Below are 16,899 nucleotides of genomic sequence, written 5' to 3'. Positions count from 1 at the left end.
GGTACGTAATACTTCCTCATTTCATGAAAGATGTACACATTGTGACAGCGGCTGGTGAAAGTCACCAATCAAAATGTTCAGACTTTTATTTAGAAACACAGAAATACATTTCAACGTTGTTGAAAATCACATCACAGGCTCGCTAGTCAAGCCAAAATATTGCAATGCAATGGATTGGGTGAGTAATCCCCACTGCTACCTAGTTAACTATAACACTACTTTACATTGTTAGCAAGGCTCACAAAACAAGCTGTTTTAGTTGACTAACGAGTGTGTCATTGATTTTCAACAACACTGAAATGCATTTAAACTTTTCCCCAAAAAAGTCTGAATATTAAATCGGCTGCCGGCTTCCCTTCCGCCAGCAGCTGTCACATGTTTGCTGTAATTGTAAGACTTGGCAGTAGGCAGTCATCACTCAATGCTCGTCTCATTCACAGTGCACATACAATATGCTTTTTTTTGCCGAATCAACTGTCTGTTTTTCGGGCCGAATCAACTGTCATCCATAAATACTGATAGCAAAAGATGCTATTTCAATCCAATACAGCCTCTTCAGCGAGCAGGGAACGCAGAGATTTTGCACATAATATGTGACGAAATACTGCAACAAAATGGTTCCCCACTGCTACCTAGTGTTAGATATTGGTGTATTTCTTAAATATAATCTATGTGGTAGTACAGGGGTCACGCTGCTCTGCGGTTGTCTGTCATGTTTAGACAGACTAGCCTGCATTTCGGCAGACCTTGGGCCTCATTTATAGAACGTGCTTAGATCAAATTTTGATCTTACCCGTGTCGTACGTAGAAAACCACGTCAACGTAGTGATTTATACAATTTCAACGTGAGTCAATTTGACCGTGGAAACGATCGTAGCTCTACGTCGAGTATTCATTTGCTTACGCACATTACCTACTGGTTATGCGGAGTTATTACAGGCATGTGAGCCGCACTGGAAAAACGTTGCCTACTGTAATTCATGCGAAGTTTAAGTGGCTCGTAATAAAATTAACGATGTTGTTATCTGCCGAGAAAATGAGTTTAATTCAACATTTAAAGGGAATTGTATTTCAGTCTTTCTTTATATCCCTCCGGAGCTGTCTATCTCCCCTTCAACGTGCATAGTGCATTCCACAACGGACCTTGCCCGGCCAAGCGCTAAATTATACTGGAGTTTCTCCGGTGTCTGGGAGTTCGCAAACATGTTTTCAATGTCACCTGATAAGAATAAGACCATTATATTATTACAGTATAAGCAGCACTCGAGTTGAGGCGGGATGAAAACAGTCAAAATCGTCCCCCTTCTAAAACTGCCCTCCCCTCTTTCCATACGTTATGTCATTTATCAATGAACGTGGTATTACTGCTATTTCAAGGTGCAAACACTGGATAAGGTATACACCAACATCAAACGTGCTTACAAGGCTAGTCCGCTAGCTCATCTAGGCATGTCTGACCATGTGTCAATCCTCCTGATTCCTGCATACACTACAATGGGGAAAAGTGCTCCCATCACCACTAAGACTGTCAGAACCTGGCCAGAAGGGTCCGCTCCACTGCAGATCTGCCTAAATGACACCCTATGGCAGGAATATGAGCATGAGGACCTGGAACAGTACACGTCGTCGGTTCTGAACCACATAGTGAACTGCACCAACTCAGTCACCGTGGACAAACGGGTCCGGGTCTACCCCAACACGAAGCCATGGATGACTGGGAAGGTCCAAAAACTGATCAACGAGAGGGACAACGCCTTCTTCGCAGGGAAGCGCACACCGCTGTACAGCTCCACCAGGGCCAACCTAAAGCGCGGCATCAAAGCGGCCAAGGCAGAGCACAGAGAGAAGATTGAGGAATGCCTCCTGAGCCACGACTCCAGGCGGATGTGGCAGGGGGTTCAGCAGATGACAAACTTCAGAGCCAACAGGCTCACAGCCGCAGACGACGACCCCCTGCTGGCGGGAAAGCTGAACACCTTCTACGCCCGGTTCGACGAGGGGCGAACGGAGGTAACCGCAACACAAACACCACTCTCTCCAGCTCTCAGCAGCCTCACCCTCACAGAGCATGAGGTGAGACGCGTACTGAAGGCGGTGGACCCCAGGAAAGCCTCGGGGCCGGATGGCGTCCTGGGACGGGTGCTGAGAGACTGCGCCGACCAGCTGGCCGGGGTTTTCACCAACATCTTTAACCAGTCCCTTTCCCAGGCCACCGTCCCACCCTGCCTGAAAACCTCAACTATCATCCCAGTCCCGAAGAAAAGCACGGTGAGCTGCCTAAACGACTACCGCCCGGTGGCACTCACACCAATCATCATGAAGTGCTTCGAGAAACTAGTCCGGGCCCACATACTCACACGCCTCCCGCCCAACCTGGATCCATACCAGTTCGCCTACAGAGCCCACAGGTCCACAGAGGACGCCATAGCAACGACTCTCCACGCCACTCTATCCCACCTGGAGAGGGGAAACAGCTACGCGAGACTGCTCTTCGTGGACTTCAGCTCCGCCTTCAACACCATCCTTCCAGACAGGCTAGTGACCAAACTACTAGACCTGGGTCTATCACACTCTATATGTGCGTGGATCAAGGACTTCCTGACCGACCGCCCCCAGAGGGTGCGGGTGGGCCCCCACACCTCCACAGCCCTCAGCCTCAGCACTGGGTCCCCCCAGGGCTGCGTGCTAAGCCCCATCCTCTACAACCTCTACACCCACGACTTCACCCCCGTCCACCCCAGCAACTACATCGTAAAGTTTGCAGACGACACCACCGTGGTGGGATGTATCTCGGGGGGGGACGAGGCGGCGTACAGGGATGAGGTAGAGCAACTGAGCAAGCTGTGCAAGGTTAACAACCTGCTGCTAAACAAGTCAAAGACCCAGGAATTCATCGTAGACTTCAGGAGGAAAAAGTCTGAGATCCAGCCCCTGCTCATCGACGGAGAGAGCGTGGAGAGAGTCTCAACCCTCCGATTCCTGGGACATCACATGCGGGATGACCTGGCCTGGAAGGACAACACAAAAGGCACCATCAAGAGGGCACAACAGCGGCTATACACCCTGAGATGCCTCAGGAAAGAACACAACAAGCAGGAGATACTGGTGGCCTTCTACCACGGCGCAGTGGAGAGCATCCTCACCTACGGCATCTGCAACTGGTTCCACAGCTGCACAACAGCGGAGAGAAACGCGCTACAGAGAGTCGTGAGAACAGCACAGAAGATCACCGGCGCCCCCCTCCCCTCTCTGGAAGAGCTGTACAACACACGCTGTCTCAGGAAGGCCTCCAAGATCTCCAGGGACCCGACCCACCCTGGGCACGTACACTTTATCAGGCTGCCCTCGAACAGGAGGTACAGGACCCCGGCCGCTAAGACAAACAGACTGAAGAACTGCTTCTACCACAGGGCCGTCAAGGCCCTGAACACAGCAAAGGCCTAAGTTCTGGGCCCAGGACAGTCCGGACGGATTGTATGGCAGCTAGTGCTGAGGCACAAACATGTACATTTCAAGCCTGCAAACTGTGACACTTTAAAATAACGTGAAAAAATACTTTTGTGCAATATGACAACCCTAGTTGACTATCTGTGCAGTATAGTACAGTGGATTATGTACATAGCCTTTATTGATGTAAACCAGCTCCTTCTTGTGATTTTATGCTTTTTCTAAAATGTGTTTTTTTTCCCCTTTCCTAACACCAGGGGAGCCACCCCTCCTAAATTTCGTTGTTTGGTACCTGTACTGTAGCAATGACAAATAAAGTCCATTCCATTCCATTCCAAGGGGGCACGCACACATGCAATGACATTTTTACTGACACTGAAGTCACTGACGCTGAGGGGATGCTAAAATTGTCCTCATATGATAAAATCCAACATCCCCCCTGATTTTCTTTTACAACTTGAGTAGCCTACTGCCTTGTTAGTTGTCATGATCAAACGTTACAAATGCAACTTACCGAGAAGCCACCCTTCTCTGCCCTCTCCCGCTTCCAGACGAACGCCTACCCTATATTATAGCACTTGGCTTAATTCAGCCGCTATAATTGAGCCTCTATCACAGGGCGTTAATACAAACCTCATTCACCTGCGTTCAATTCCAAGTATATTTGGTATTTATAGAAGGAAGCACGTACGCAACTTTAAACCATCTCAGCCCGTTTTATAAATAATGCTTACGTCCGTTTAGAAAAATGTGCTTACGTGAAAGTCAAAGATGACGTTCAAGTACTTTTTTATAAATGAGGCCCCTTATCTGACTCCCAGGGGCACTGCGCCAGGGCTGGTCAGAGGGAAATGTGTTGATAAACCATCCTTGACCGTTGTGTGATTGTCTAATGCTGATCTCAGATGCCAGAAGACATTCATTTTGTATGCAGTTCCTTCTGTTTAATAAACCTGAGTGATCATTTATGACCCGTGTTGAATATCCTTGTCACTTTGTATTTGCTGCACACCTGATCTATCCAGAGATTACACAATGCATTTAAGATCACGACAATCCTCTATAGATTGATCCATTCCATCATTATCGACAAGAAGATCCTTCACTAGTTAACTATAACACTACTTTACATTGTTAGCAGGCTCACAAAACAAGCTGGGTTAGTTGACTAGAGATGTGTCTTTGATTTTCAACAACGCGGAAATGTATTAATATTTTTCGAAAGAGATGTCTGATCATTACATCATCAGATCCCGACAAGAGGACCAAAGCATTAGAATGTGTCTCATATGTTCAGGAGACACACCCTTCAAATGTGTGTTTCTCTGCCCTAAACACGCAAAATGTAATGTATGGGCTGACATTAGAATATGCGCTGGAATACGCCATAAAACACAGATCCACGTGCGTACAGTGTTATGCTAGGAAAAGAGAATAGACCCTAAAAAGAAAGGATTTAGGCTACTATCTCCCAGTGAAGAATCTGCAGTGTTTCTACCTTCTTCTCATCTGTCAGGTCCAGAGACTCCAGCTTGGTGCCCTGGTGGGCAGCGTAGATCTCCAGCAGGTTGTCAAAGTTGGTGGTGAGAACCAGGGCTCCGCTCTCCATCAGCTGCAGTACAGAGCGCAAGAGATGCTTCCCTGCATGCTCCATCTTACACTCCAGGTCATCAAACACCTCGTACAGGCAGTCCTTGAAGAAAGTGGAACGCACGTTGCCCGTTCTCTACAATGACATAGAAGCAGAACAAATAGGGATAAGTGGGTGTGTTCCATGTTTCAACTTGAAATTGCTGGATTTTGAAGGATCAAATAGCTATATTTATGACAATATATGGTTTTCATGTATAGGGCAAGGAGCGTTTCCCAACCATGTAACCTGACATGGGTTAAAACACTTGTAATTTACCTCCTCATCATGTGAAAAAAAAAGTGGGATTTTTCTTTTTTACTGATGAGCTATCCAAACTGCATTAGTTAGTTAGCTGCCTTCAGTAGCATATTGTATTAGTTAGTTAGCTGCCTTCAGTAGCATACTGCACAGCGGCAACAGTTTCAATGCATGGAAAAGAGAGCCTGAGGGCAGGCTGTTTGAGTGGCTGTTATCAGAATCAGAATCAGAATCGCTTTTATTACATCAATCATTCATTAGACATTGGCATTGCAGCAAAATACGCAATCAATAATAAAATAAGCAGTATATAAAACAACAATCAGCAAAAAACAGACATTTCCAATGAGTGAGGATTTGTTCCAATGCTTCAATCCACTGTCCATGTACTGCAAATATACCATTATAGTATTACCATAAAGCCCAATTCTAGCAGGATAAGAAATATTGCATACTTTAACTAAAATAATAAAGTGCATCCAGTTAGCTCTTTCTTTGACACTATTCACACCATGGAACTATAATAAGACACTTTCTAGTCACAACAATAACGACCAATTTGAACCAACTTTCTCTGTCAGAACACTCAGCAATTATATTTGCTAACGTTTGAACTTGCTTACTTTCATCTGCAGACATCTCACCCTGCCAAAACTCTCACTCGCGCTAAAATAATAATATTCTCCAGCGCTGGCACAGCGCGAGACTACTGGCGGACTAACGTTACCAACGAGCCCACGGGCTTGCCACTGTCGCCAGGTTCGGGTTGGGTGCGTTTAAAAAATGCAGATATTTTAGCCTGCTTGTCAGATGTTTGGGGTCTATTTTTTTTTATTGGGAGGCGGGGGGTCCCGTTGGGGGGAATTGGCAAGGCAATTGTAGGGGAAACACTGCTGTTTACCCTCTCTACAGCAGACCCGCTGATGGTGATGGGGTCTTGAGTCTGCCTCTTTTTCCTGAAGCCCACCACCAACTCTTTGGTCTTGTCGGCTTTGAGGGAAAGGTTATTGGCCGTCTCGTCGCCATCACTAATCAGGCCAATCACTGTTGTGTCATCGGCGAACTTGATTACCGTGTTGGAGCTGTGAGTGGCCACGCAGTCATGGGTGTACAGGGAGTAGAGAAGGGGGCTAAGAACACAGCCTTGGGGGGCTCCTGTGCTGATGGTCAGGGGGGCGGAGGTCTTAGAGCCCATTCTCACCACCTGTTTCCTGTCCGTCAGGAAATGTAGGATCCAGTTGCATAGGCTGGGGTTGATGCCTAGGTCCCTGAGCTTGTTGCAGAGTCTGGAGGGGATTATTGTGTTAAATGGACTGACTTATATAGCACCTTATTCCAAACGCTTTACAATGGCCTCTCATTCACCCATTCACACACCAATGGAGGCAAACTACCATGTAAGGCGCCGGCCCGCTCATTGGGAGCAATTTGGGGTTCAGTGTTTTGCCCAAGGGCACCTCGACATGTGGCCAGCCGGGGTGCGAACCACTGATCTGCCAACCTTGCGATCATTAGACACCTGCTCTACCTCCTGCGCCACAGCCGCCTGTTGAATGCCAAGCTGTAGTCTACAAACAGCATCCTCACATAGGAGTTCCTCTTATCAAGGTGGGTGAGGGCTGTGTGTAGTGCCGTGGCAATGGCGATCAGATTATGGGTGTCTCTAATGGATAAATCTCATTATACTGAGCTTAGCCTGGGTAAGCACACTCTACTGACAGTGGCTGTTGGAAAACAGAGAAGAAGAGAGAAGGGCCACTAAGAATAGCAGAGAAAGCACTCCGTGGTGAGCTTAGACCAGAGAAACAGGCCGTTGTACACCAGAGAGTAGAGATCTAGTGAGTTCCCAGGAAGAAACTCATTACCCAGAGAGCAATCATCTACTACCCTGCCGTTGTCGTCCTTAGCAACTACATTGTTCTTTTGTCTAGGGACTTATGATATAACTGTATACGCAATATTCTCTGAGCCTGAGGTTGAGGTAGAGGCATAAGCCTGTATCTATATAAGCCAAATCTGACCAGAAATATTGTTTAACTTCAACCAATTTGTTGATATAGGCCTAATGGTTTGCCTCGGTCATTCAACAGCCTGAGAGGATTTAGGTCACACACATTATCTTAGAGTCTAGTTTTCAGATTAGTCTGATTAGCTGACATTAGGTGCCAGGAGTATGTCCTTATCCAGAGTGATTTAGCCTACATTTCTTCGATTGTAAAATAACCAAGTTTTAGTTATATTTGTTTCATTTGAATAATTATTTAGTCTAGTTATTGTCAAATGGGCGAAGAATATGGGCCATTTTAGTCAACTTATTGCCATTTCATTTTAATCACATTGTAGTCTGTCACATGTGTATTGCCTCATTAACCCATAGTAAACATAAATAATAAAACTTCCATGTGTGCAAACATAGCGTTGTCTTACCAACATGTTCTACTGTGTAGCATCCTATCACATAACCTAGGTGAGACCAGGCTTTTTTGTTTGAGAGAACAACGCAATTTGGAGGGATGGTTACCTATCGCACAATTCTCTTCTATTCAGCCCAACACCTAAAACACATTACTCTGTAAAAGATTACAATACACACTCAGGGCATATTAATGGCAGTAATCAATGCATAAAACAAGCTCTGTGTTTAAAAGGATCACTAAGCAGATTCGCTGATATTTATCACACAATCGGTGGTTATTTCAGCAGGTAATGTGTAGATCAGTGATTCTGCTCAGCGCCTTTTCCACCAATAACAGTATTGCAACGTTGCAATGACCGTCTTAGAATTGTCATGCATGCTTTTTATTGGACAAAACTGATGATACCTACATCACTCAAAAAAACTCATCCAAGTCCAATTTCATTTCATCTCGTTTTTGACAACCAAAATGTCATTATTTTTATTTATTTATAGTCGAGGCCAGTGCTTCTCTAGCTACTCATTGCAGCGTTTGTTCTCATGAGAATACAGTATGTTAACAGGCAAGAATATCCCCAACAACAAAACAAGCAATGACAATTCCCATTTATACACACAGAAGCTAGGAAAGTGTCCTGTCTTGAATATGTTTCCTTTCCCTAAAACTTTTTTTCAACATAGTCTTCTCCAAAATGTGACACTTTCTGTACTTGCTAATTAGGCTACATACAACTTGAAATAACCTAGCAGCATTGATAAGAGACACCAACAGATAGCTATTGTATGTCTTCTTGTGTACTAGTGTTGGGTAAAAAAAGATTTACCAAAGAGTCAATGGATGTGTAATCACTTAATGATCATGTCTCATATTGTGAGCTATTCAGTCTGATGGAGCGATCTGTCATTCAATAGTCTGAAGCTGAGCCTAGGGGGTTGGCTTTGCATTATTCTGTGATTACAAAACTTGTTTTTAACAAGGCAGCAGCCCTATTAAAACATTAAAGCCTCCCAAATCCATAGCCAACAGCAAAGGTCCAGTGTCGGCATGATTGTGGACCGAAATAACAACGCTGGATAAACCCACAGTGCACTGTTTGTCCCCTTTATGATAACAAGTTGGCTGCTGAAACAAAGCATTTTTTAGCAGTGGTGAAGGTGCGATGAGACATGACTAACACAATAGGCAAATGGTATTAAGGCCACATTAACTGGTTCTGGATTGAGCTCAACTGGTATGAGGGAAATGGACGGATGCGGAAATCCCAAAATGTTTTCACCCTTGAATTTCTCCATAATTTAATCACGGTCCATTGGTTCGTTGACTTATTAAGAGAAATCAATGGGAGGATATTCACTGCAGGGATTCTTTCCCCCATCGAAAGAAATAACAGGCCTAAAAAATGCTGTTGAGTTAGCCTGCATACCATGGCTGCTTTTGCCAACTTGTCATTGCCTTGCAAAACAAGGCAAGGCAAGGCAAGTTTATTTGTATAGCACATTTCATGCAGAAGCAATTCAATGTGCTTTACATACAGCATTAAAAGAAAAATACAGCAAGAGGAGGATAATAAGAAAATAAAAATGATAAAATATATTTATATAGAAAATAAATAAAACATTTAACAAGATAATACATAGAGAAGTGTTAAATAAGTAGTAGTAGTAGTAGTAGTTAAATGTAGTAGTGTGGTTGAAAATCTGAACAGTCGGGTAACCAGGGTACAATTCATGATAAGGGCATAGTGAACGTAAAATCAGCCATTTCTAATTTAATTGTTTTCATTAGATAGTGCTAAAACAAAAAATGTGCCACTGTAACTACAGCTAGGATTTCTATGACAAATACGCTAATAGATTGAAATGAAAGTCAATGGTCTGAGCCAATAGGCTGTCAATGTGTGTGCTGGTGTTTCCTCCAGATGTTTTCTTAGGCACGGTGCAGAGGCCCAACAACCCACATCCATGGTTGCCATTACCCCCAACAATCTATAGCCAAAAGGTTTTACACAGAGCAAAACAGATCCATGCAAGGGGGAAACACTTGTGTGTGTGTGTGTGTGTGTGTGTGTGTGTGTGTGTGTGTGTGTGTGTGTGTGTGTGTGTGTGTGTGTGTGTGTGCGTGTGTGTATACAAGTACACAAACACGAGCCTTACCGGGGAGAGCTTCTGGATGAGGTCATGGGCCACGTGGACAAGGTTCTTGTCCTCCGCGAGGCTCTTCTGAAAGCGCCTGCTCTCTTCTTCCTCCAAAAGGTCAAAGTCGTTTGCAGCGTCCAGCAAAGCCTGAATCAGGCCCTTCCATGAACGGAGCGCGGGGACCTGAGGGGCCACAGCCGAGCTCACCCCTGTACCAATCACCAGGACCAGCTCGGGGGCCCGCTTGGTCTTCAGGCTGGGCAGCAGTTTCCTTTGGGGCAGGCAGAGATTGAGTGATGGTTCCAATGTTGGTGCCCAAATCCTTAGACAACATGAAGGTTAAACAAAGTTTGGCATGCGTACTCAGCTGCTGTCTCAACTAAAATCTAGGTTGAACTTTGAGCTAGGTTGATCAGACACAGACTATTAGGAACAATCAACAATGGTTCCTGACTAGACATATAGAAACTAACACAGTAAGTTTAACGTGAAGTCAGGAATACAAAATGACCCGTCGGTTTTGATTACCTGGGTTTTTTAGAGTTTGAGTCGACATCTTGAGTGTCAGCAACAGGTCGCTTCTCAGTTTTCACAACAGAGGCCATCCGGCTCCTGAAGCACAACAATGATCATCAGAGCCTCATACATGCTAACCATGTAATACTGTCTACACCAGGGGTGCTCACACTTTTTAGGCTTGTGAGCTACTTTTCAAATTACCAGCTCAACAAGATCTACCAACCAAATGAAACATATTGCCATTGCTGCGAATACAAAAATGTACTGTAATAATAACAAATTAAGGCCACGCTACACTGTTTAAAAATCAAAGAAGAGATTTATTAAACTATATAACAAATATTCACACTGGTAGTCCATTAACATTAACATTAACTCAGGAGCTCTGAGTGGTTTACACCAGACTGGCCAGTGCCAAGCCAGGTGCCATCGACGTCTCCGGGCGGCGGAGTGTGTGTGTGTGTCTGTCTGTCTGTCTGTGTGTGTCTGTCTGTCTGTGTGTGTGTGTGTGTGTGTGTGTGTGTCTGTCTGTCTGTCTGTCTGTCTGTCAGTCTGTCAGTCTGTCTGTCTGTCTGTCTGTGTGTGCATGTGTGTGTGCTTGTGTCTGTGTGTGTGTGTGTGTGTGTGTGCGTGTGCTTGTCTGTGTGTGTGTGTGTGTGTGTGTGTGTGTGTGTGTGTGTGTGTGTGTGTGTGTGTGTTGTGAGGCGGCGCGGGGCTGAGTGGTGCCCTCTCCTGTGTGGTCCAGACGGGAGGCGTCCCGTCTGGACCACACAGGAAAAAAAAAAAAAAAAAAAAAAATCCACTTTTTTTTTTTTTTTTACAATGCCGTGTGATCTACCCACACTACCTTCGCGATCGACGTAATGAGCACCCCTGGTCTACACTGTTGTGTCCTGTAGTAGTAACACACATCTACAGTAGCTTACACAGTAATAACACTCACGGAAAGAAGGATGACTGTTAAATGTATCTGGATTAGACAGCTAACGATGTTTGCTCATTATTATTAAAGTGAGCCGCCTATGATGACAGACACACAGCACAGTAACCTGGCCAGATAGGACAGATAGTCAACGACGATCACTTTACTTATCTAATGTTTGTACATGTTAATGTTTGTACATTAGCTCGAACCACCGCTACGGGTTAACTAGTTCTATGGGTTAACTAGTTCTATGGGTTAACTAGTTCTACGGGTTAACTAGTTCTACGGGTTAACTAGTTCTACGGGTTAACTAGTTCGCCAACAAGTAAAACAGATGTTGCGTTGCTGTCGAGCATGTCGTCTTGTGATCTAGCCAGCTCCATTACTGAATAACGTGCTTGTAATAATACTACTAATAATAACGTGCTTGTAATAATAATAATAATAATAATAATAATAACGTGCTTGTAATAATAATAATAATAACAATAATAACGTGCTTGTAATAATAATAATAATAACAACAATAATAACGTGCTTGTAATAATAATAATAACGTGCTTGTAATAATAATAATAACGTGCTTGTAATAATAATAATAATAATAATAATAACGTGCTTGTAATAATAAAAATAATAACGTGCTTGTAATAATAATAATTATAACGTGCTTGTAATACTAATACTAATAATAATAACGTGCTTGTAATACTACTACTAATAATAATAATAACGTGCTTGTAATACTAATAATAATAATAATAATAACGTGCTTGTAATACTAATAATAATAATAACGTGCTCGCTACTGACTTACCCTGATGATAATTCCCAACAGTACTTCTGCTCAGAGAGATCTTCTGCTGTTGCCGTCTGATTAATGTCGCTATTCATGTACAACCGTGTGCAGATGACGAACCAGCACTGCTTTAAACCCCGGTACAAGCCATGGCGAAGTCAGAGGGAGTCTGGCGTGAATGTCATTATTAATAATCTATTTAGCTACTCGATGTTCTCAGTCGACCTCCTCTGTGGACACACGCTGTCTGTCTGTCTGTCTGTCTGTCTGCTCACATGCGGTGGTCTGATCGCTGTCTGTCTGTCTGTCTGTCTGTCTGTCTGTCTGTCTGCTCACATGCGGTGGTCTGATAGTGATGACGCGCCGAGCTGACCCGTGGACCTGAGCAGAGGTCTGACCCTTCAACAAGACAACACGCACCATGATAGTAGACCTCCTACTACAGCATACAGCACTGTAGGCCTATGTCTCGCCAGTATTGGACTTAGTGTTGGAATAGACCGTTTATATAAACCATATTTCCCAGTGGGTACACAAGGCTCAATTGCTACTCATTGCATAGGCAAACAGGCAAGAAATGCCATAAGCAATTTAGAAAAGCATGGGAGGTTTAGTGCGAATATGGGACATGAGAGTGTTCGGTGATAGGGCTGATCTGCGTTCAGGTAGGGTTACTGTACAGTCACGTGTCATCATAGCCTATTTCTCATACTGTGGATTACATCTACACTATTTGTATTATAGACATACCTCATGTATGCCATTGTAGTATTTCGTGTAGAGTCTGATGCTAGGGTACTACTCTGTATTGTGATGTTACTGTGGGCCTGTTGCTAATGTATTCTGTGTTTTCGAAAAAGTTGCCATTGCAGTGTCATAGTGTCACTCTTTATCCATTTTTTTATTTTATTTAATCTTTATTTATACAGGTAGAAAACACATCCAAGTACATTTGACAATACAACTTTGAATCTTGAAACTGCTGTTATAGGCTTAAATATAAATGTAATGTACATGCCTACAGCATTTACCTATTGTACTATTCCTATTGCTACACGTGAAGTCCCCCCTAGGAAAAAAAGTGTGTAAATGTTATTCTATATTTCTGTATGTCAAGGACAGTTATTCTATGTGCAGTTGCAGTGTAACAAAGTAACTCTCTCACTCCAGCCCTCTAGGGAAGGTATAGTCCTTAATGATAACCTATGAGCATATGGTGTTGCATTGATTGCTGAGAGTTGAACATCAGATGTAATGATACTCTGTGTCACTGGTCAATAGAGAGGGAGACTGTGTTAACTACTCACACAACTGATAAGACGTTTTGTTGCCTGCCATAAACTGCTCCCTAGACCTGCAATTGTGTGCATCTGTTATTAAGCAAACCAAAGTTTACCACCACCTCCTGGGAGACAGTGGCACGCAGCTGAGATTTTGTAATGGCACCATTAGGAAACTAGGAGACTAACCTATGTTGCTGGATATTCTTGGACTAATTCAGTAGGACCGAAAAAAGTATATTGATCAAGGATATGTATTTTCCTCTAACTCAAGTGGTGTCAGCTCCCTAATAATCCCTAACAATCCCTCTCCTCATGGTGGAAGAGAAAACTCAAATTATATTTTGATTTCCACAAGACTGTTTGCCCATTTAGCATGACTTCAGGGAGCCAATGCAAGTCTTCCGGTCTCAGGCAATGTAATACATCACAAAATCACTCACGGTACAATGTGACTGATCAGGCTGAGGTTCAAACCCAAGTCTTCTGTGTACCATCTGACTGTGTTAGCTGTTAAGAAGCCCTAAAACTACCACAGCTTTATTGGTTCTAGGGAAAAAGACTGTGAATGCAGTATTAATGTGGAAGTAATATATGTCAACGTATGTGTCTGTTGAGCCCTAACCGGAGATAAAGACTTTGCTATGTAATCTAAATAAAAATGAGTTTGTTATGAAATCCCTCTTTCACTGACTCTGAAGGTTAGTTGGGTGGTTGTCCCCTTTGACGGAATTAAGCTTGCCAATTTTGTCTTGAGAAGTAATTTAATAACAAGGGAGTTTTTTCCCCAACTCCTGAGTTGGAGCTAAGCACGCCTCATACTATACCCATTGAGTAGTTGAAAACTGTGTTATTTTTTTTCCTGGCAGATTTGGCTAGCTTGATGCCCATCAAAGGGAGCAACCACAGGACGAACCATCAGTCAGTGAAAGAAGGACTTTCTTTATCACAAACTGTAAAAATGTGCGAGGTCATTTTTATTTTGATGGCAATTTCTCGGACTATCTGTCCATAGGACTGAGAAGAGGAGGACGCTATCCAGCTAGTCAAGCACCAGAGTGACATGTGCTCACCTGTGTCCTCCAACCTCTGTTCTCAGACCTGTAACATTGGTCCTCTCTGGGTCAGTCAGCTCCAGCGTTGTTGTTCGTTTAGTTTGTATTTCAAATGGATGGCGGTAAACTATATAAACGATTTAATGGACTTAGGTCCTACATTGCTAGTCCATAAATGTCCTTGTTTGTCTCCAAACTAGAGACACCACCAAAGAGGCTTGGTCGAGAAATGGTAGACAGTGAGCACAGGCCACACCCCTCTCTTTGATCTCCTTCAGGCAGGAAGTACACCTGGCACCGGACAAATAACTAGACAGCAGTCCTCGTCCAGCTCCTCTTGCTATTACCTCTCACACTGCTTTAGATCTTCCATTGAACTCTTAATCTAGACACTTTTAGGTCAAACTCTTTCATCTGAAGTTCAACACTCTTTTATTTATATTTTTATATTTTAATGATATGAACGCAGCCTATTCTTGTCAGTTATTTTCATATGCAGATGATTCTGCTTTGCTTGTTTCCCACCCAGACAAGGCAGTTGTTGAAAACACTCTAAGCTTAGAGCTGGAAAACATCAGAGTCTGGTTGGTGGACAACAAATTGTCCTTACATCTGGGCAAAACAGAAGCAATATTATTCGGCTCTAAATATTGTAAATTCCATGCTATTGAAATGTAGTTAGCCAAAAGGCTTCTCCCATCGATACTGGTCTCTGATGTTGATTGTTGGGAACGGTATTCACCCCATGCTACCAAACGCATTGTAAACCCAACCATAGCAAAACCAAGGTAGGACCACCATCTGCAACCAATTAACCAATTAGCAAACCTCATAACAACACCTCTGGTTAACCACATCCTCTTCAGACATCTTGCTATCCAACAAAAGCATGTACAAACAATTAGCTTACCAACTGTTATAGAATTACTTAAGTATCTAAATATAAGATCAAAAAGGCAGCCTGCTTCATTTCAAATTGCATAGGAAAAGTATTTTTAATATATACTCTTGCAAGAGGAGAAAGTTTACAGCGTGTCAAGATCTGTCTTGATACGACAAAGGTTCTCTGAAAGTCCAGACAAAGGGGCAAATCTGTATTTTATACACTCAGGTACACTCAGGCAACAAGCCTGCCCTCAGGTGAGGTACAGGCCAATCACAGGCATTTCCTGTATGAGGAGGGCTGGCTGTGATGCAGGTTGAGAAGAGGTTGGGGGGGAATCGACCCCCACTTTCTCCTAGAGACACAAAGGTGGAAAAGGGGCACAAGAGTCACGTATGGTGCTTTTCCACTACAGGGCCAGCCCGGGTCGACCCAGGCTGGCCTGCTTCTTTGGCGCTTTTCCATTTGTCGGCCCGGCTCGGCTCGGCTCGGTTCTTTAGCTACCCTTCGCGAGCAGGAACCATAGGGCCAGGCTGCGTGTGACGTGTGACGCTGCACACCGTTGATTGGTCAATGGAAATCGTCATCCCATGTTCATAGATTTCATCACCAACCGCCATTTTTAAATACCACAACAGATTTCGCTCTAGGAAAATGTCACTTACTGTTTCTGTAATAACGTATTAATAACGATTTGAAAAAATATGATAACCATCGTATTATCTTAGTTTAATGTCATTTCAATGCATCATAGAACTTTTATTTACAACAAGCATAACAAAAAAATCGCTATTATGGCGACACCGGAGCACTCTATAACAAACGCGGAGATTGTATGAGCCCCGCGTCAGTCAGCCTTTTCGTAGAAATACATCGCTTCCCAATCCCTGCTTGCCAGGCCCGTCACTATGGGCGGGCCTCAGGGGGCCAGGCCCCCCCACAGACGTGCTGGTGCCCCCCCAACTGGCAGCCAGATATTTAAAAAAAATAAAAAAATAAAAAAATATTATTCATATTTTATGTTAAATGAAGACATTAAAATTGAGAAACAATAGTGTGTTTTTCATTTTGTTGGACGGGATTCTAGTGACAACCAATCATTTGAAAGTTGAAAGTTGAAAGTTGCACGTTACGCACGCTGCTGCTCTCGCCATTTCAGTTGTGTGAGGCGAGCACTGAGCAGTTGAGTGAAATCTGCGCTTTTTGATGGATAAAGCTTTTTGAATAAAGATGGATATAAGAAAGTGGATTACCGGTAAATCCTCGAAAGGTGCAGCTGCACCCAACCCCGATGGACATACGTAGCACCAGCATTAGCGACTGTGGGCAGCCTGACACTAGCACCCCGACGGCTACCAAACCCGGATTATCCATATATTGCATCGGGTGAATGCCCTGGGGCACCAGCCAATGGGGGGGCACCAAATTATTCGGACAATGAATAGACCTTTAAAATATTTGGGGCACATTTTTAAAATATAGGCTATATTTACTGGAAGACATCCACACAGATACAAAACTAACGGTTATATTTAGGCTATCATATAA

The 16,899-nt window shown here is 43.7% G+C and overlaps 1 protein-coding gene across 4 annotated transcripts in view; it reads right to left on the bottom strand.

The window, feature by feature from the left end:
• Positions 1 to 12,362, bottom strand: part of fam118b (family with sequence similarity 118 member B) — a 28,171-nt gene extending 15,809 nt beyond the window's left edge. For 2 of the 4 annotated variants that reach the window (XM_080543075.1, XM_080543074.1), the window contains exons 1-4: positions 12,152 to 12,362; positions 10,419 to 10,502; positions 9,909 to 10,212; positions 4,946 to 5,173 (exon numbers count right to left, since the gene is read on the bottom strand). In XM_080543075.1, coding sequence (XP_080399201.1) covers positions 4,946 to 5,173; positions 9,909 to 10,212; positions 10,419 to 10,502; positions 12,152 to 12,228 — 693 coding nt within the window. In that variant the 5' untranslated portion in view covers positions 12,229 to 12,362. The remainder of the gene's footprint in view (positions 1 to 4,945; positions 5,174 to 9,908; positions 10,213 to 10,418; positions 10,503 to 12,151) is intronic. The other 2 variants (XM_080543077.1, XM_080543076.1) reach the window with 1 other exon arrangement.
• Between the last annotated feature and the right edge of the window lie 4,537 nt (positions 12,363 to 16,899).

The sequence above is a fragment of the Nansenia antarctica genome, assembly GCF_963989245.1.
Source record: "Nansenia antarctica genome assembly, chromosome: 12".
In the NCBI taxonomy this organism is placed as follows: Eukaryota; Metazoa; Chordata; class Actinopteri; order Argentiniformes; family Microstomatidae; genus Nansenia; species Nansenia antarctica.
This window is presented reverse-complemented; position numbering and strand designations above follow the sequence as displayed.